The 22,088-nt window shown below is 30.2% G+C and overlaps 1 protein-coding gene across 1 annotated transcript in view; it reads left to right on the plus strand.

The window, feature by feature from the left end:
• Positions 1-1,474, plus strand: part of LOC129969333 (serine-enriched protein-like) — a 30,001-nt gene extending 28,527 nt beyond the window's left edge. Inside the window, exon 6 of the mRNA XM_056083862.1 lies at positions 1,113-1,474. Within this exon, the coding sequence (XP_055939837.1) occupies positions 1,113-1,427 (315 nt within the window). The 3' untranslated portion in view covers positions 1,428-1,474. The remainder of the gene's footprint in view (positions 1-1,112) is intronic.
• The last annotated feature ends 20,614 nt before the right edge of the window (positions 1,475-22,088 follow it).

Raw genomic sequence — 22,088 nt, forward strand, 5'->3', positions numbered from 1 at the left:
TCTATTTTCTGAAAAATATATGCAGCATTTTATTTTAGAGTAAAAATAATTTAATCTAATTTATAAGCAAATTTAATATATACATGCCTTTTATGTTCATATGAAATGTAAATCATTATACTCTTGAGAACGCAAATTTTTCGAAAAGGTTCTTCGTGTAACAACGGAAAATTTCTGTTTATTCTAGATTATACTTGAAGAAAAGGTACTATTTAAAGTTCTAGTGCAAATGAACTTGGCCACTTCATAAACAGTGTTACTTACATTGTCTGGTGTGAGAAAAATATGCATGAAACATAAAGCATCTGAAATTTAAATCCCCCCCCATCCCATTACAGTTAATTTAACTGTATTCAAGTTAAATGAGTACTTATTTTCACATCTTGTAAGCCGTTTAGATAAAAAAAAAATAAAAAGGACAAAAATTTTCGTAAATAAATAAACCTTCTTTTTCTTAACAAAATGCCTTCTCTCTTTTTTTAAACTTTATTTGCTGTTTTTTTAATGTTATTAACTTGAGAAAGTCTGAAGCTTTGCATTCTGATCGCATTGATTTTGTTTTAAGATGACATTCATTTAATTATTTTGATTAACTCGTGTAAGAAATAGAAATATGATTGATAATCTTTCCAAAACTACTCAAATTTATAGTATGGTGCTCTAACTATTGCACGGTAAAATTGCGCAATGATTTGCCTATACTTTCCCTTATTAAAAGTTTAAGAAAACATATTATGCTTCAGAACATATGAAGCATCTTTGTTTTGTTCTTATCTTCCAATTTATATAAAAATGAATAATTTTTGTGCAATTCAGTCAAACGAAATGATTTTCTACGATTCGTTTTTGGCCATTTACGTAATGGACATTTTGTTACATTCTGGACGAGTCACCTTTAATATAGTGAGTGAATGAAAGTAGGGCATTTTCACGTGCTCAAGTGGCGAGAAATCTCTTAAAATATTTGAGATTCAGTTAGCGAGCATGAAAAAAAAAAAAAAAAAAGATTTACAAATAGTTTTGAGAAATCTTAGGAGAAATTAAATTTTTTTACTTATAAAAAGTTTATCATTTTTGGATAGATGATCATATTTTTCTTATGAAAATTTCAGGTTCATCCTGTTGGTGTAGTCCCTGATCATGTTATTATGAATGCCCTAGCCTATCAAGCGGATCCTTCGAGTGTTGACTTTCGCAAGGTAGGCTCTCCAAACCGATTCCGACGAATGTCCCTGATGACCTTGCCCAGTCAGGAGGCATCTTCCTTGCTCACAGAGAAAGTGGCTTCCATTCCAGAAGGAGTCACACAATCCCCTACCACAACAGAATCGTCCACCCCAGAGTCGGAAAAGAAATCAACCAGCCGATTCACCAAATCAACTCGCATGAAGTTATACAGAAGAAGCAAAACTTTGGCGGAAAGTTAACCAAATCTGTTATTCATAGCTGAAGGAAATCGTAACAAAATAACTAATTTTTTCATGCGCCTGGAGTTGAAGCTCGGGATTATTCCGAATGAATGCAAAAAATGTCTTTGGGTGATATCATTATTGACGGAGGGAATTGGAAGTTTAAATTTGAGAATTAAGCACTAATTACATGAAGTACATCCAAGAATAAATCGGAACAAAATTTTTGATTACTATTGTAAGCAAAGGCCAAAAACTTGGTGAAATGTCATTCATACAGTGATTTGAAATCATTCAGCGATTTGAAACAAAATTATATTATTTGTTAATCTAATTGGCTAGATAAACTAATCTTTATATTATTAATCTGCGTGATTGTTAAAGAATAAGGAAATCAAAAATAATTGATTAAATGTATTCCGAAATGCTTACTTAATTTCTTATATAATATTAAGGAATCGGGCTTTCAAATCGATTTCATTCTGAAATGGCGAATAATATAGATATAAAAAGAATAATAATTTTACTATATATATACGGTGGCTCGAAAAATTGAGAGTACACCTTACTTTAACTTGATAAATCCGACTTTCAATATAAATGACACATTACTGGGAAGTGCAAACATGTTTTTATTTTTACACATAACAAATGGTTTAATTTAGAGTAAAAATAAAGAAAAATGAACGAAAAACTTCTAAATTGAAAAGTTTCAGAAGCATTTTAAATGAACACACGCAGAATTTTGCCTCAAAAAATTGAAAATACACCAATGAAATTCTTGTAATATCTCGCATAGAAAGAACGTGTCAGTATTTACTTGCATGTCTTTTGACTTTTATAATGGCCTTTAAACGTTATGGTACCAAATCGACCAATTTTTGGTGGTACCTGTAGATATTTTACCCCATTCTTCTTGCGCCACTTGTTTTAAATGGGTTTGGTTTCTAATTTTGTGTTTTTGGACCATTGCTTCGAGTGTGGCCCACAGATATTCAATGGTATTGATGTCAGGGTAATGTGGTGATGTGTAACTGCTGTTTACATTGAAAAAGACACCATATTTTGACGTTACGTGCATTCTGTTTGGGGTTGTTGTCCAGCTAGAAAATGAAAGTTTCATCTAAACTCAAATTCTTAGCACTTTCCTTTAGATTGCTGCGAAGTATATCCAAGTAAATCATATCTATTTATATTTCCATTTATAAAAATTAAATGTTCTATCCCGGATGAAGCCATGCAACTTCAAATTATGACGGAGTCACCATCATATTTAACTGTAGGACGTAAATTTTTTGGATCCAAAGCAGTATGAGGTTTTTTCCATACAGTAGGATGGCTGTCACTGCCAAAAATGTTGAATTTTCTTTCATTACTAAATATAGCTTTCTTCCAAAGGTTATTGATCTTCAATTGAAGAGTTTTTGCAAACTTCAAATGCTTTTTCTGAATTTGCAAGCTGATGAACGGTTTCTGTCTAACAATACTACTTTTATATCCAGCTTGTCTAATGGCATTTCGCACAGTTTCAGCCCTTACACTTCTGCTTATGATTTGAAAAGTTTCTGCAACAAGTTGGATAAACCATATGGTCGCAGCAATCTAAAGGACAGTGTTAAAAATTTGGATTTAGATGGAAATTCCATTTTAAATCAGGACAACGACCCCAAACAGAATGCATGTAACGTCAAAATATGGCGTCCTTTTCATTGTAAACAGCAGTTACACACACCACTACAGTACCCCGACATCAATGCCATTGAATATTCATGGGACATTCTAAAAAGTGGTTCAAAAACACAAAATTAGAAACAAAATTCATTTAAAATAAGTGTTGCGAGAAGAATGGGGTAAAATTTCTTTAAATACCACCAAAAATTGGTCGAATCGGTACCATGACATTTAGAGGCCATTATAAGAGCCAAACGACATGCAACTAAATACTGACACGTTCTTTCTATGCATGGTATTGAAAAAATTTCATGGTGTATTTTCAATTTTTTGAGGCAAAATTCTGCGTGTGTTTATTAAAAATGCTTTTGAAACTTTTCAATTTAGAAGTTTTTCGTTCATTTTTACTTATTTTTACTCTAAATATTATTTGTTATGTGTAAAAATATAAACATGTTTGCACTTCCCGATAATGCGTTATTTATATTGAAAGTCGGATTTATCAAGTAAAAGTAAGGTGTACTCTCAATTTTTTGAGCCACTATATATGATTAATAAGGTAACACTTTATTTAATACATTTATAAAAAACACGATGGAATGATAGCTTAACTATAACAACAAACTTTCAGCAGCCTATGATAATTTATCTATCAAAAATCGTATAATAAAAGCGGATGACTTCTAACTGACAGACGCTTTATGATTTTGCGTGTAAAGAACAATAAAAATATACTTAAATTGAAAGAAAAATTAGATAAAATATTTTAAATTTCATGATGATGTTTCACTTTCAAATAAATCGCACGATGTCAGGGTTTAGTGAAAATGCAGTAGTGCACTGTGCATGGTAATGGTTATTAATTGACGCACATGCTATTTGATCATAACCCCAGACTTTGTACTTGATGCCACTTAACTAATAACTATTTTTTCATTGTAACTGACATTTCGTGTTCTTACATGTGAAATCAAAATTATCATAATATAGAAATAAAACCAAAATCCTAGATTTTGTAAGTTTAAAATAAAATCTGAAAATGCATTTAAACCAGCATAATCTTCCTCTGACAAGGGTTGCTTTTAAAAGCACTAGTTTTTATGTAGTAAATATAAATATAAATAATACAAATTAAAGTTAAAAACGCAATCATTGATAATCATTTGAAAAATCGGTACAGACCTGAAAAATTGGTTACATATATTTTACTTTTATTATCAAAGTATATATTTTAAAAAATCTAGACCAAAAATTGCATTTGAAACAAATTTATATATGCTATGAAATGAAAAGAAATTACTTGGGCATTTTATATAAGTTTCTGAGTTTATATTTTCAAATAAACCAGAAATAATGTATACAAGAACGTTCAGAATTCATATTCTGTAGTGATAACTTTTGCCAAAACAGTTCGGAGAATAATTTTATAACTAAATGCACTGCCACAATTCGCCTAGCTAGCTTAACTGCCATAAAACCAATCTTTTCGTAACTAAACAACAAATATATTCTCTTGTTGATCCATTTTTTCCTTTTGCTAACTTGATTGTTAGTTGAGCTCCAAAAATATTCTGACAATCTTTGAAGCAGACGATTTTAAAGATGGAAAAAAAAGAAGCTTAAAAATGTTTAATTCAGAAAAAAATATTAAAAAAACAGTTTAATTATTTAATATTAAACTTATTCAAAATAATTAATATTAAATAATATAATTAATAATAATAATAATAATAATATAATTAATAAATAATATATTATTTAATATTTAATATTAAAATAATTCAAAATTAAAAAGCATATCTTAAATAAATTCCTTAACCATAATTAAGTCCGTTTCAACTAATTTAAGTTTTTATTTTTATTTGTTAACAAATTTGCCAACAGCTCATATTATTTTTAACTCTTTAAGGATGTATAATAAAATATAAAAACTGCGTAAAATAACCCAAGAAGTATTTTTAAGTTTTCGAGTTTATTTAAAACCTGTCAATATGCATAAAAAAAATCAGCAAATCACATGAACTGTTGTTACCTTATCTAACCGCAAAAAGTTAACTGAAAAATTTTACCCCAATTAATCCCAAAAGGCCCTACTTAACCTTTTGTACTTATCGAATTGTTTTGGCAGAATTTAAGTTATGAAACAGAAAAAAATTAACAAGAGTGTTCGAACTAAATTTTTAAGAATTTTTGTTTAGTTTGCATGTATAAAACTTTATGGATGGATTTACAGCAGGTATTCGTAATATTCACCACCTGGTCCGGATGTGAGCCTAATTTCATTTTCCCTCCTATCAGAAATGATTCAGAGGAAAAACGAAAGACAATTTACTTATTAAATAGGAAGATTAATTTAACTAATTCGAAAATGATAGGATTACAACAAAAATTCTATTTATGCAAACACTCGAATTAGGATAAGTTGGATCTGTAAATGAACAGAACAACAGGGTGATATTTTAATTTTATGTTAGTAAGGAATTCAAGATGCAGAGGAGAATTGGAGTTAAAAATATTTATCGGATAAATTTTTATAGATAAGTTTTAGCTCATTATTTTAAAGAAATAATCTCTTTCGAATTTTTAAAAAATCTAAATTCATTATTTTATATTCGTTAAAAATCTAAATTAGTGTTATTTTATTTGGAGATCTTGGTAGCGATTAATATAAAAAAGTATATAGTATATGATTCTATTAAAAATGAAATTAATTCACTTAGGTATGACGTGTTGCTTCTTTTTTTGGAAAAAAATTATTATAAAAAAATTCAATATTTTTTAAGTGATTTTACATTTAGGAGGATAAATTTTTATTACTCATATTCAGAAACATATATCGAAAACCTGCTGTATTTACGTCTAATGATTTTAATTTTGAAAGTTACATATTTTTAAAAAAATTATCTTTAATCAGATTATCTTAATCGTATCTTTAATCAGATTATTTTACATTATAATACATTATGGCCCCTAAGGTTTATGGTTTTTATCAACATGTAATGTGATAAAAAATTTTAGTCAGAAAAAAATTTCAAATATCATATTTTGTAAACACAACTTGGCCTTTGTTAATATTAAATCAAATTAAATCATTCATTTAAAAGTTTTTCCGTAATTGGGAAGGACGGTAAACAGAAATGAATCAATATTATTTCTTTCTTTGCAAGATTATTAACAAATGCAAACAAAATTTCATTTTAATTACAAAGCAATTATAGTTTGAACAGATATTAAACTCCAACAAGACAAATTCTCTAGCCGTTTCTATTTATATTCGCAAGTTTATAAACAATCACGGCTGCTATACTTTTCCTAAATAATAGCTAGAGAAAATAGGTTCATCGTGAATGAATGATAAATTTTTTATTTTACAGATCATAAAGGAATTTACATAATTTTATACTAAAAGTTTCCATTTAGAATTACGGGGTTTATTAGAATTGTCTTTCTTGACAGGGCAGCACACAAGATATTCATATTTTCTAACTTGTTTTAATAGAGACATATTACTGTTAGCAGAATAACTTTTTTTGGAAGATTTTTACAATGTTTTTTACGGTATCAACACAGTAGAAGAGGTATGCTTTCCATATCAGAAAAAACCTTGGTAAAAAGGTGAATAGTAAAAGTTCATAATTTTATATGTAATCACAAAGAAGCAGCATGGAGGTGGACATATGGCTAAATGATTTTTAGCAGAATCAGCCAATGTAAGACTGCTAATTTGCTTTTCAATTGTGCTAGCACAATATTATAATTCGCTATATTAAGCGAAAACAGTTTTTGTATATAAAACATATATGTCAGTTGTTAAAGTGTTAATATATACAATGTAAATTTAATACTTGTTACAGGTTTTTGAAATACACTATACTGAAAATGACAATTATTTTCTGTTGTATAATTACATAAGGAAATATCTTCTTCATATGCAATTACTAATTATGCATAATTTTACAATTCATAACGTTTTTAAGAAGAAAAAAATATTCTACGTTTGTATTTTAAATGGTTACAAATTTGGCATATTTTTTTTTAATCTTCTGCTTACATTGCATAAAATTTAAAATTCATTTTAACTTACTTTAATCTTTCAAAGCAAAATTTTCGACTGTCACTGTTTAAGTTCTTTCTTCAAAGAAAAATAATTTTTCGCTTGGCTGGCTATTCAGTTCTTTCTTTAGGAAAATTCTAAAATAAATATAAAAGTCCAGGTCAAATTTTTGGAATATTACAATTTTATCTTATAATTTGCTTCTGCAAGAATTAATCTCAATTTTTTTTATCCAACAGCAAAAAAAAATCGTTTGTTTTTCACGTTCGTATAGTTTGAGAGGAAAAAAATCGTTTGCATTTGTATTGTTATTTTTCCTTAAATTTGTAATTTTTAATTAATTGCTTGGATAAATTTACAATCCATTTATTTAATCAACTTATATTAATTTACTTACTTTATTTTCTATTTTTTTTTCTTTACTAAAAATTCCTTTAATTATAAAGACATTGATGGAATTTTTCCTAATTTTTTTTTTTCATTTGCTAAATTGTATTTTTATAATTACTGTAAACGTTCTTATAAGAAATATTATTTTTAGAATTTAGGCAACGTACTTTAAATTTATAAACTTTTCAAATGCTACTTTACTATTAATTTCTAAAGCTAATTTACAATTATATTGCATAAATATTGCTTCATTTATTGCATAGATACTACATTATTCATATTTTGCTTTATCTATCTGTCTAATCTGTTAATTTCCAAAGAAAATACGAATAAATGTAAAATTGAATTTCGAAAAAAAAATGCAATGAACAATTTATACTGAGGTATTAAAGTAATATGGCAAAATTATAATAATTGATATCCTTTATAAAAGAAAGCCTTTAATTTACAGTCAAAAATATATTCAGTTCTTTTATTATTTATGATGGCATTACTTATTTTGCACTGTGAAAATGAGAATTCAGCCTGCTAACACATTTGCATATGTTGTGTGTGATAATTCAGAAGAATTTGATTTGCATGCTTTAGAAAACTCTCTTACTAGATATTTCCTTCGCAAATAAGTGCCACTGCACATAAGAATATTTTTCGTATAAATCCACTTTTAAAAACAACATCAAATGAATATTTCAAAAACCTGTTTGTTGTCGTAATATTTTGAATGATTTTGGCACAAGCAGTATGCTGTGCCATTCTCAAAGAAAAAAAAACTGTTATTGTGTTTATGGATGTCAAGTCAGCACTTAGCACTAATTTCTTGTTGACAGTGTCTTATTTTCCAAAGAAGTGCCGTTTATATGACAAGTCAATGTCATATACGATTTTCTGTAATGTGTTTCGCATACCGTGTATATGTTGTACTAGAAAAAAAATCTCTTGAAACTGTTAAAAGAAAAAAAAAAATAGTGTTTTATTTTATTGCTGACAATCAAATATGGCGTCTGTCTCTAAGTGTGATGTGTTATCGCCACCGTGATATTAAGAAAACTAGCAGTTTGGTGTATAACTTTGTGTACCAAAAATAGCATAAACTACATGAAAATGTATTTAAAACTTTCTGTTGAATTAGCATGCCTATACCTCATTGTAGCAAATAATGGATAAATTCTGGTTTATAATTTTGATAAGCTTTATGCTCTTCATCCACCAGATTTTCTTTGAAACACTATTTTAAAAGTATTAGATTAAAGATGCAAATGGATTAATCAGAAAGTAAATACTATATACAGAGAGTTTCGAAACTTAATTGCTTTCTTTATAGAATGATAGAAAATACCTATATAAACTTTAGTCTGTTAAATACCTATATAAACTTTAGTCTCCCCAATGACTGAATGAATGTAAAAACTGAACTTTGAAAAACAATGCATGATCGTAATGTAAGCAGTAACTACAGAGAAAGTTCTCCTATCGGGGCTATAACATCAGTAGTGCCGTCAACCGGTCTTATATACCTGAACTTTTACTAATATAAGAATGGTCTATTCTCCAAACAGTGATTCTGGTGAAGAATTTGCTGAAAGAGTTTTTGTGATTGCTGTTGCCATACAAGGAATATTTAGTATTTTTGTTAATGTATGACGATTTATAATGAGAAAATGGTATTGATACTAGCGGGTACCCATTTCTGTTTGTGTGTTATAAAATATGCATTTAATTTCCTCGTGCCTTTCTTATGTTTTCATCAATTCAGGGCACGATAATCACCATCCTAACGCTTCATTATCTGAATAATGATCATACACTGCATATTTAAATTTATGTTTCTCTAAATGAGTTCTATCACTCCTTAAAGTAAGCAACAAGAGTTTTGAAACACTTCGCAGAATAGATATGATGTATACATGTCAACAGACACAAAAAACATTATAAGAACCAAAATTGAATTTTTATTTATTTATTTATTTTTTTGCTATTGATTTTAAAATTATCATTGCTGTCACCTCGATTGAAATAACTATAACCATATCACTATTTATCTTCTAATTGCATGATTTCAAATGAAATTTAAGACTATGGCATGCCACCTGTCCAAGTTTGTTCTATCTTTTCTTACAGTCGATCTCATTAATTAACTTTTCTAGGAAATGACGATAATTCTATCAGATAGTATGAAATCCAATGAAATGAAATAGAATACTTATTTACAAATAACAATTAGAAAAGAATTTAAAGAAAAAAAGATTTTTTTTTCAGAGGCTTAAACCCTTTCATTTTCAATATCTAAACAAAAAATTAACAAATTTAACATTCATTAGTTTTAGTTGAGAGTTAAAAATCTTCATTAAAACTTCTCTTTTGTTAAAACTGATTTGGACAATTAACATTTGGTACTAGATATAAATATCATTGTAGAGATTATTATGCAATACATTTTACTGTCCAATTATCTTTTTTTTTAATCAAACAAAACATTTGAAAATGATTTCAAAAAATACGAAATTTAATTTGATACAAATGATGAAGAGCATAAAGTTAAAAAAAATAATAATAATAGATTCCCAGTATTGCTAATCATTTTCATCATACACATTTTAATTAAATGAAAGAAAATTCTATATGAAATGTTTATATCTATATTTTATTACTTTATTATTGCTAAACTCCTTAAAATAGTATCCCGTGAACAATGGTGACTTGTTAATTCGGAAAAAAAATAGTGCTGCAACAAATATTTTGGAAAATACTTTTAAATTAAGAATTTGATATCAATGTTCAACGTTTTAGTAATATTTAATGAGTACGATATTCCCAAGATGTTCTGGATATCAGTCAATGTCGTGGTGATATCGTAGCAATGTTGTTCGATATTTTGTGTTAATAGGAGTATCTTTTTAATCTGCTCCATCACTAATCGGACAAATTTTGTTTTCCATTCTTAAAAGAAATTCTCTATCAATCGATACCTAATTCATATAAAAAAAAGTTTAAAGAAAAAAATGTAAGCAATTCTTAATAAACAAGAGCTGTTTTCTCCATCTGATAATTAAAGAATAAAGATAATTTAAAAGTGGCGAAATGAGAAGAAAAGAAATTTCTAAATTTTTCAATAATTAAGGATTGTTTGGTTATTTTTATTCATATGGCATTTAAACTTTTATTCTAAGTTATTTTGAGTTGCAGATAAACATTTTCGAATTCATTTCAGATTTTGTGTAAAAATAGGTTTACATTAGATAAACTGTGATTAAGGGAAGCGAGCAGTAAATACTTTCTTCTTTAACTACATATGGCCATCAAACTCTCAATTAGGAAACATTGGTATATTCCACATAAAAGAAATTTTTGAATTGCATGTTGTGCTACATCTTTTCAACCCTATTAACACATTGAACGAAATTCTGAATGTTGAACAAAATTGTAATGTTGTTGGTATTTTTTGATAAGGAATGGACCAGCCGCCACTGCGATTAATACTGGGAATCTACTATTATGAGAATTTCTAACGCCCCCTCCCACTGCCTGTAGAGAACGTAATTTGATATTGATATTTTAATTTTTTGATATTTTGCAAATGTGCACTGTGTGTGCTGTTGCGAATGTAATCAGCCAATTCCATATTCTTCCAGTTTGTCATTGAACGGATGCAGACTTTTTCCCACAGTTGCTACGAGTTTCAATGACACGCAAAACGATAATATGTAAAAAGATATATTTGTGCATAAATTTGCAATTGAATGTTCAAATGTATTTTATCAATGTTATTAATCATCATATCTTGTTCTAATTTGCATGAAGAAAGCGATGCTTTCTGAAAGCAAAACTTAAAAAAAAAAAAAAAAAAAAAAAAAAAACGTGTAGAAAGTTGAATCACATTTAGGAAATCAAGTCATGTTTGTGTGATGTTTGGTGTAACTGTATAATAATGTGGGAAAATCTTCCAAGTGGCTATATTTATAAAAGTTAAAAAAAATGCACAATTAATTTCTATGCTCTTATATGTGAAACTCATTCGTATATATGGTAAAAATTGTTTAGGCAACATAACTGTGGAGCATTGGTCATTAATTCAGCTATTGTTGTGAGTGTAAATGTCTTTTGATGTAAAACAAATCTTGATTCACAGCAACTATGTTAAACATCATAAATATACTTTTATATAGATACATTTCTCCCGGTTAACAATATTTTCTTTACATTTATGATTTATGACAGCTTGGATCTCTATTTAAAATTTATTTTATGAGATAAATGGATTAAACAAATGTATTGTATTTTTGTACTTTGAAAAATAAAACTAATCATGAGTGTTATATTTATTTGCGTCAATTTTATAACATTTTTGCAACGGATTACTCAGCGATTTCTCTGCCTCTCTCTCTCTATATATATATATATATGCATACTGTAATGTCTTGATCTAGACTGATCAAATAACGAAGCAGAATTTACAGACAATTCTTTATTTTACAGCCCTATATATACAAAGAACAACTTGTTCTAATCTTGGTTAAATAGATAGCTATTTACACCTGTAGTAGAAGATACAACAGTCAAATTCGAAGGTTTTTCTTGGAACTCGGTTCTTTATCTCGTCAACACGACCATTCCAGGGGTAGTTTCTCATACTCCGAACTCATGGGCGTAGTCCAACAATTCCTGCAATTCGTTTCTTCTCTCCTCCTAAAAAAAACTCCGCGCTTTATTTCGGCGACAATCTCCACCTCTTAATTTACATTGATCATTTGAGCTCTCCTTCGGCCAATCGGGGTTCAGCCATATGCTCTCTCAGCGGCGCCAGTGGGTCTTGGGAAGGTCCTTTCACAAAGAGAAACATCTAGCATCCAGATGTTCAGACACCCCTTTCTCTTTGAAGGTACTTCAATACCTCTGAGACGAGGAATTCCATATGTGGTCTTTCAATTGTAGTCGCTAATGAACAGATGCGAGATCACCCAGGTAAAAAGATCCACCATCTGGCTATCTCGAGGAGTTTAGTAAGTAACAGTGACGACACAATGAATCAATGCAACACAATGTCTTATCAGTACTGGGAAGCAGGGAATGTTACAATACATACAAAAAATTTCAATATTAAGATTTCAATATCTTTCATTCCATTATGAAGTTTTGAGTGCATTTTTCTGAAGGTTTACAGAGAAATAAGAATAGGCAAAGCAAGAAATTTAAAAAAAAAAAAAAACATATGTGCACACGAACAAAAGTTAAACCATCTTCAACATAAATAACTCATCCCCAAATGGTATATCTAAAAACAACCGATTTAGGCTTTTATATATATATATATATATATATATATATATATATATATATATATATATATATATATATATATATATATATATATATATACACCAAAACAAGCTAATAGGCAAAGTATATGCAAAAAGTGGAAACAAAAATATAATCACTTGATCTCTTTCAATTCATTATCTCTTTAAATATGCAGTTAATTATTGAATCAAGTTTTCCAGGCGCCGTTTGAGAAAATATTGTAAGATATGCTATATTTATAAAAATAATTAGTTATTTATTTATATTAATTATTTATTTGATGTTATTATAATATTTATTTGAATTTCTAACTTTGGTATTTCATTGTTTTGATGAGTATAGAATTTTTTCGCGAATTGGATTTTAGACATTCCACATTTACGTTTCAGAATTGAGTGAAAATACTTTTTACTTTCTGGCGGAAATCTGCATTTCTTTTTATAGCTAACAAATACCATGAAGGCAGTAAATAAATCATACACCATATATAAAATTTTGAACTGAATACCTCCGACCATAAAAAAGAAGAAGAAAAAGAGTAACAGCCTGCAACTATTTTAAAATTCTTATTGCTTTACTTAAAGCCGTCACCCCGTTACCACAAAACTAAGCCGTATAAATAGGGATTATTGGGACTGGCTGTTATGTTCATTAAATATCCATGTTCAAAGAATCATCAAACTGTTGGTAAAAGACTAAAAATCTTTTCCATCATGTCTTTCAATATTTTTAAATTTTCAGGATATTGTAATGTTGCTTTAAAATTACTATCCACAACGAGTCTTTCTCTAATTTCTTTGAGTTCGATACATTCTATAATGTAGTGCTGAAATAAGCCTATTTCCCCACATATACATGTGTTTTATTACATCCTTCCTAATCTGTAGAAGTATTTAGGAAATTTTTCATGTCCCGTTATAATTTGTACTATTATCGGGTGACATATTCTTTTTATAGTTTTTTGGTTCCAGTATGAATTTATATGTTATGCGTCCTTTGCACGAAATCTATCCTGCAACTGCATAGTTATCTTTCTTCTAATTTTCTTCTTTAATATTTATAATTATTTTTGGACTACAATATCCATTAAGTTTCTGTGCAGATGTTGCATATTCTTCTGCTTTCTTATTTCTACATACTCCGATGTGAGCCTTAATCCAATTTAATCTAATCCATTTATTCTCTTTAGCCTTTCTCGAGTTTTCTTTAATTTTCCAGATTTCTTTATTTTTGGTGCTCGTAGATTTCATTGCCTGAATGGTTGTCATAGATTCTTAGAATATATAACATCAATGGCAGTCCTCCAGCCCCTTACAACAATCAACTGCCATTTTTATTGCTAAAACTTCGGTTTGATAATCTGTAGCATAATTAGAAATGCAAACTTGTTTTTATCTATTTCCCATCCATGGAAATATACTATTAATGTCGCACCTGTCCTTTTATCATCTATGGATCCATCAGTGAATATTTCTATATTATTCCTTCTTGGTTGTTTTGTTTGAAAGCTGCAGGCCAATCAATTCGTTGAATGGATTCAAGATTATCGTGTTCTATCTCATATTTTTCTTTATCAAATATTTTATCTCAAATTGTTATATTTTCTTTCTTGACTTTCAATTTGAACCGGGTGTATTTTTTGATGGCCCGAAGATCCATGGGTAGGATCCCAGCTATGACTTGAAGTGCTTCGGTTGATATAGTTCTATAAGCCCCTGCCATTGAAATTAGAGTCCGGAATTGTATATAGAGATTCAGATTGTCCCTGATTTTCTTAAGATTTATCCTTTTACCCCAGGCACCGTATTCAAATAAAACAAATGGTTCGACTGCCCCGGTGTATAAACTTCTCATAATTTTTTTTTCTTTTCCAATAAAACATATCTGCAATTCTTAATATTTTTTTTAATAACAAGTCCATTTTTTTAGCTTGTTAAAAAGTTTTGTAAATGTTAGTTTGATATCCCAATTTACTCCTAAATATCTAATTTGATTTTAAATCTTAATTGGTTTAAGATTTCATTACAATATTTGGGGGATCAATTGATCTTACCCTTTCTCTAAACGTAACAACCATTTGTGTTTGTTTTCTCCACATTAAATTGCAAGTTGTGGGTAATTCCCCAGTTTATAAGTTCATTAATTTCATTTCCTTTTCATTCTATTTGTTCTTCCAACAATAATTAAGAGGACATCATCTACATCATAACAGTTTTCTGGATGAGAAAGTCTAAGTGCTGAATTAATCACAAGATTCTAGAAGAGAGGGCCGCTACAGGAATCTTGAGGACACCCCTCCCCCCGCTCCAAGCCTACATAAAACATCACATAAATCGGCACAGCAATATTTTGAATTTCAAATTTACAAGGCAGGGAAAGATCATTTTCACGACATCAGATCCCGTAAGCGCTGTCCAAATTTTAAGCTTAGAAAAAATTCTTGACATCCCTGTTTCGACCGGTGTCATTTGCGAAAATATGACAGACAGATTCTTAATATTTGATATACCCCCTAAAACTTCGCTTGAAAAGTTGGTTGAGGAATGAACACATAATAATGATGTAGAAATCCTTGAAATGAGAAGATTTGTTAAATCCAACTCAACTCGAGACTCCTCTCCTGCCCCCGTGACAATACCACGTTACCAAAATCTATTAAAATGGATTTACAAAGCAAAAAAACCCAGAAGTTTGTTGACAAACCCCGACAATGCATGAAATGTCACAGTTTCATGCATCCAACAAGAATTTGCTCCAAACAGATCTGTCATATATATCGGGAAACACATGATGGCCAATGTCAAAGTCCCGAAAAGTCCGTAAATTGCCAGGGTCCGCACTCGGCGACATTGAAAGTTTGTTTCCATTTCATCAGAGAACGACAAATACTAGAATTTAAATGTCGAAACCACCTAACGACTGGAGAAGCCAGACGCCTCTTTTATCAGTCCTCAAAATCAAGTTATTCTAACGCAGTCAAATCAAGCATATCTGTAAGTGAAATCGAGGAAACTGTAAACCAAAAAAATGGAAGCTATAGTTAAAAATATCACAGAGAAATTAGAACAACAAACAAATATGCTCATTGAAATTTTTCAAAAAACTGTAGAAAAATTCTGCAAAGTTTTGCCAGCATGTTTAATCAAAGGGAATCAAACAAATCACCCGGGAGGGAAAAAAAGCTATAAAAGTTGTGATTCAAACTACGGGCATTCCGATGCAATGGGATGCAAGTGGTCCTACAAGTTTAACTTTAAAAAAAAAGTTTTTTTTTTTAAGTTTTTTTTTATTTGTTCCTAAAAGTTGGAATTGCTTTTCCTCCTTTTCAAAATTCGAGTTCGAATTTTCGTGCTTGCTTTAAGAATCCCATCTGCTTTTTGTTCCTTTTAAAGCCCCCAGCTGGGAACAGTTTCTAATAATCCCTTTTACTGTCTTTTTCAATGACCTTTCTGCAATGGAATTGCAGGGGAATTAAAGAGAAAAAGCTCTGGCTTTCAATTCCTCCTTTTTCTACCTCTTTCTTTTGGGTCTTTCAACAGACTTTTCTTTCCGAAACTGATATTTTTTCCTTTCCAAACAATTTTTTTTCCGTATACACAGACAAAATAGACCGGGTGGTGGTCTTTTAATTGGCATTCCTGCTAACATGTCCGGTAGAATAATTCCCAACAATATTAGAGAAGATTTTAACTTGGACTTTTGGCAATTGAAGTGCAATCCCAGAATATTAAATTCAACATTGTTAATTTATATGCTTCACAAGGTTTTGATAATGACCAAGCAAAACACTTCTTTGATTCTCTAACTTAACCTACTTCGGCGACTAATTTACACCACACTCTTTGGGGAGCATCCCTTTCATCAGCTTTAAGTAAAGATTTCGTTGATTGGCTAACTTATTCACATTTCATAATTCTCAATACAACTATTCCCACGCACAGCTCCTTAAGAACTCAATCTATCTTAGATCTAACTATGTGTTCATCCGATATTCATAATCAAATATCTTGTTATGTAATCGATTCAACTTTCGATATCTATCAAAACCCTATATTTGTTTCCTGACCAGTTATAGAAAGTGTCAGTCGCAACTTAAAAACAATTAATTGGACGAGAATCACACAACAAACAAGAATTTTTTAATAATGCCAATCAATTGAAGGAATTACGGTGAACGCAACTAAGATAATAACCCAAAATACTTCATTTAAACTTTTGTCGCATAAGTCTTATCCTCCTTGGTGGAATCTTTCTTGCCAAAATTATGAAAAGCTCAACAAGTACTTTCGGAAAAAAGCTACCAGACACATTTCTGAAACAGATTGGATGAAACACAAAAAAATTAGCAAGTCGGTTTCGTTTTCATGTTAAAAAGCAGAAAATAGAATATTGGGAAAAAATTTTCACAATACCTCTTAATCTAGAAATATTTTTTAAAATTCTAAATAAGCTATCGAATTACACAAATCCAAACTCTAAACACCACAACATTATTATTCCAACATTCCATATTTGTACTATTGTTTAATCGCTATATTTGCAATCCTGTTCATCAAAGTGAATTATTTGCAAAGACTTTTTCTAATCAAAATACAAATATGGAATCTATATCCTTGGATTTCTCTGGAATAAATTCCTTCTCAACAGTAAATTTGGAAATTTGGGAACTTCAGAAAGCAATCCATAAAACTAAAATCTCTTCTCCTGGAGCTGATAACATCCCAGCCATCTGGTTCAAAAATCTCAATATCGATCAACTTCAAATTATTTTGAAACTATATCAACATCAATCTGATTCAGCTGACATCCCCAAACAATGGAAATACGCTCTAATCCCGATTCCGAAACCTAACAAAGAAAAAACCGCAGTTTCTTCCAATCGGCCCATTGCTCTAACCTCAGTTTTTTGCAAAGTCTTTCAACGTATTCTCACTCAACGCATTACTTACTATCTAACTTGTAACAAAAATCTACACAATAGCTTACATGGTTTCAAATCCTTCAGAGATAACCAAACTGCAATTTACAATATTCAGGCAAAAATTACTGAAGCTCACGAACAAAAAAAATATATACTTCATTGGTGTGGATCTCGATATCAAAAGTGCATATGATTCTGTTCATATAGACAGCTTTATTTTTAAATGCTTACAGCTTGGTATAATAGGCAACATGGCAAAGTGGTTATCCAACTTCCTTCAAACCAGAACTTTCCAGATTCGCTGGAGGCACTCCCTTTCTAGTAACAGGACACTGAACAAATGGTTACCTGAAGGCAATGGTCTTTCACCAATTCTGTTCGTTATCTTTATGCACAACTTTTACGAAACCATAGAAGAAGGAATCGAATGTACTCTCTTTGCGGATAATATCTTTGTCTTCTGTAGCCATCATTCCTGGGAAATCAATATATATATATATATATATATATATATATATATATATATATATATATATATATATATATATATATATATATATATATATATATATATATATATATAAAACGATGTGAATAAATGGTGCAATTATTGAAAACTAGAAATTACTCCAGAGAAAAGTACAATAGCTGAATTTTCCAAGAAAAAAATTGCAATGTATCCACGTATTTCTTTTGTGGGACACCCTTTAAAATAGAATGAAACGATTAAATTTCTTGGTATTCATTTTTCTAAAAATAATCAAAACTCAGTTATCTTTAAAAATCTTAGAAATCATGCACTTAAAAAAAATGGACTCAAGATATTTGCATCAAAAAAACCGTGGCACCAGAACTAAAGATATTATTAATATCACAAATAATAGCATTTCCAATAATTTTTATTATGGTTGCAGAGTAATCAACAGGTTTTCCGAGACTCAGTTTAAAGCATGCAACACAATTCAAACTATTACCCTGAGAATTGCCTTAGGCCCCCAAAATTGACCCCGAATGTTGTCCTTTTGAAAATTGCTTCTGCGGAAATTCTCTCTGAAAAAAAATCAAGAGATTAGCTTTCCAGTTTTTAATTAAGCATATTGCCAATGGTTTACATTCTCCACTTTTGACAGAGCACTCCCATAATAATTAGGGAATTAAATTAACTACCAAAAAATCCATTTCGTTTATACTCAATAATTTAAAAGCTTCTACCAGCCAAATTATCATCTTGCCTGAAAAACCATCGAATAACTCTAATCACTTTGAAATTTTCCTTACGGATTTTAAATTTCAAAATAAAAATCTGTCTTTGATTGAAATTAACAACTATTTTAATGAATGCGTTCGATATTTCTTTCCTGATCATTTTATCATTGCTGCTGATGCATCCCAAACACTCCAGAACACCTCAATTGCTGGTTTTTCTTCCATCCAAAAATTCATGTTTCGAGTCCATCCTGTCAATTCCAATTTTACTACAGAAAGTTTAGCCATTGCTGAAGCACTAGATGTTCTCGTTGTTCCTGGTAAAAATTGTCTGATTCTTACAGATAGCTTCTCTGCGCTTACATCGTTGAAAAATATTTCCATCCAGTCGCCAAAAATTATTCAACGTATAGCCTCCAAAGTTGAAACTTTAATCAAACTAAATAAAAAAAAAATATATCCTTCATGTGGGTACCTGGTCACTCGAATATAATCTGGAACGAGCTTGCAGATCGCTTAGCCAAAGAAATTACAGAAAATACACCTTGATTGAATGGATCTCTCCTGAAGATATAATTTCAAGCCTCAAAAAAGAGTTACATCAGATCACAATCGATAATTATAGAAACAGTAAATATTTCATCGCCTTAGGAGACATCCCTAGCATTAAAGCACTATCTTCCTGGTCCAAAAAAATCGGAGGGAAGATGTTGTCGCCAGACTAATCAGCAAAACAATAATAACACCAGGACTGTTGAATCGTTTTAATCTCCAAAATGATTCCCTTTGTCATGAATGTAATTGTATTAATGATATTGAAAACATAATTCTCTCGTGCAAAAAGTATACATATTATATAAACAAGTTGTGGACTTTTCTTCAGTTAGATAAGCAAGATATCTCCTTCAAAAATGTTTTGGGTAAAATTACTGAAAACAAGATCAATCTGCAAGTTTCTCTTCAAGCACTGAAGCAATTCAACATCTATTAATTTAATTGACCACATTCTGTTGTGGTCTCTTTTCTTTATTCACCATTCCATGTTGCGGGAACTTCCATCTTATTGTACCTCTTCTTTTCACTGGAACTTTAGAATCTTGAATATGAACTAAATTGCATCATTGCAACTGTTTTTTAACTGTTAACTGACTGAAACTTCATCTAGAAATAGGGCATAACAGCCGTTATAGCTATAAATCCCAATAACCTAAGTCTTTCAAGTTTCTTCATTTAAAGCTACATTATTCTTTTCTTTCATTTTTAATTTACTTACATATGTTACTGTAATACTTTCCTCTTGTGTAGGAGATTTCTCCACTGAAAATTTAGCCAATATTTAAGATTAAGATGTTGACATTTCCGCAAAAGTTTTCATAGGAAAATTTTTAGTGAAAATGCTCAAGAGTAGGGCATAAAAAATTGTACATCGAATGATATCTGTTTAAAGCCTGTTTGCTCGCCAGCCTACCATCTAAAAAAGATTACGATCAAAAACTAGGCTAAGAACTGCCTATATTATTGGGTTGTTTTTGAAAGTATTTTTTTTTTTTTTGTGTATATGTGAGCGTGCGTGAAAATGAAAGAATTTTTATATAGTGAATAGATATTTCATTAAATTATATACTGTCCTTTCTGGTCCAATACCTGTGGCTATCTTTCTGGCAGTAGCATAATTCCACACTCATAAAAAAAAAATTTTTGCTGGCAAAAAACTGATCCAGTGATTTTTGACTTTTTCTTTTGAAGTAAAGGTTTTACCATCTAAAAAATTTTGTAGAGACCGAAATAAACATTAATCAGAAGGTGCCAGATCTGGAGAATATGATGGGTGTGGCAGTATATCCCATTAAAGCTGTAAAAGCTTTTGACGAGTTACCAAACGCGTATGTGATCTCCGCATTATTTTGGTGGAACACTACATCTTTTCTGTTGATCAATTCTGGCCTTTTCTGTTAAAGAGAATCATTCAGTCTGTCCAGCTGATGACAGTACACTTCAGAATTAATCGTTGTGTTTTCCGGTAAAAACTAAAAACGATTCTTTTGAAATCTCACCATACAGATAGCATCACGTTTTTTTTTTCTTCTTTTTTTTAATGAATATTGGCTTTTGAAATACTTTGTGCCGGTTCATCTTTTTTACTCCATGATCTCTTGCGTTTGACATTGTTATTAACAACCTATTTCTCGCACCCAGTGATGATGCACTTAAAAAATAGATAATTTTCTTGACTTTTTTGAAGCAAATCACAAATGTCAAAGCGACGACACAAGTTTCTTTCGTGAGAACATGAGGAACCCATATATCGGACATTGAGATTAAACCTAGGTCTTTCAAGTGGTCATGAATAGTTGAATTCGATAAATTTAACCTTTCAGCGATCTCACGAATTGTTATACGCCAGTTTGTATCAATTAATGCAGCGTTTCTCAACCTTTCAGTATTCGTGGCCCAGTTTTCAATAATAATTTTCATCGCGCACACCGCTTACGATAAAATGTATACAACAATAATGTATATTGAGTATTTTGGATTCTGTTTTTAAATTATTTTTAACTAACTGCCAAAGAAAGAGTAAAAGCGAGTCAACGTTGGCGAGAAACCACATCTTGCATTTTGGACAAGCGGGCGGTGAACAGATGAAGCGAATGACAGCGGAGAAAATTTAAATATTATATTTGAAATGAAAGCCAAACAGGGAGATAACGTTAAAAGAATATGAAAGTAGAAAAATTCGTCAATGAAAGTTAACCTAGACGGGGTGAGCTAAATTTAGAAACTGGGAATACATTTTTTCGAATAAAAGAAATAAAACAGAAGCATGACAAAACAAAAGTGAAAAAAAAAAAATAGTAATGTTTGTGGAAGGGAATCCACACGACCGATGCTATTTCGAGCATGCGCGGAGCAAATGTTTTCTCATAAGAAGGAAAATATTCGATAACACAAGTTTCAATTCCAGCCAGTCTCATTCGAGTCGATCCTTTTATCGCTGTCGAATCTATCGTGAATCTGTATGTTATATATGTTTTCGTGTTAATTGCAATTCACCATATAAAATATTCACGGCAGCAGATTTATGCAGACTCACGAATAAATTTAGTAAGTAAGCAAACATTAGACGATAGTCAAGCATCAACAA

This window comes from Argiope bruennichi, chromosome 5, assembly GCF_947563725.1.
Source record: "Argiope bruennichi chromosome 5, qqArgBrue1.1, whole genome shotgun sequence".
Classification (NCBI taxonomy): domain Eukaryota; kingdom Metazoa; phylum Arthropoda; class Arachnida; order Araneae; family Araneidae; genus Argiope; species Argiope bruennichi.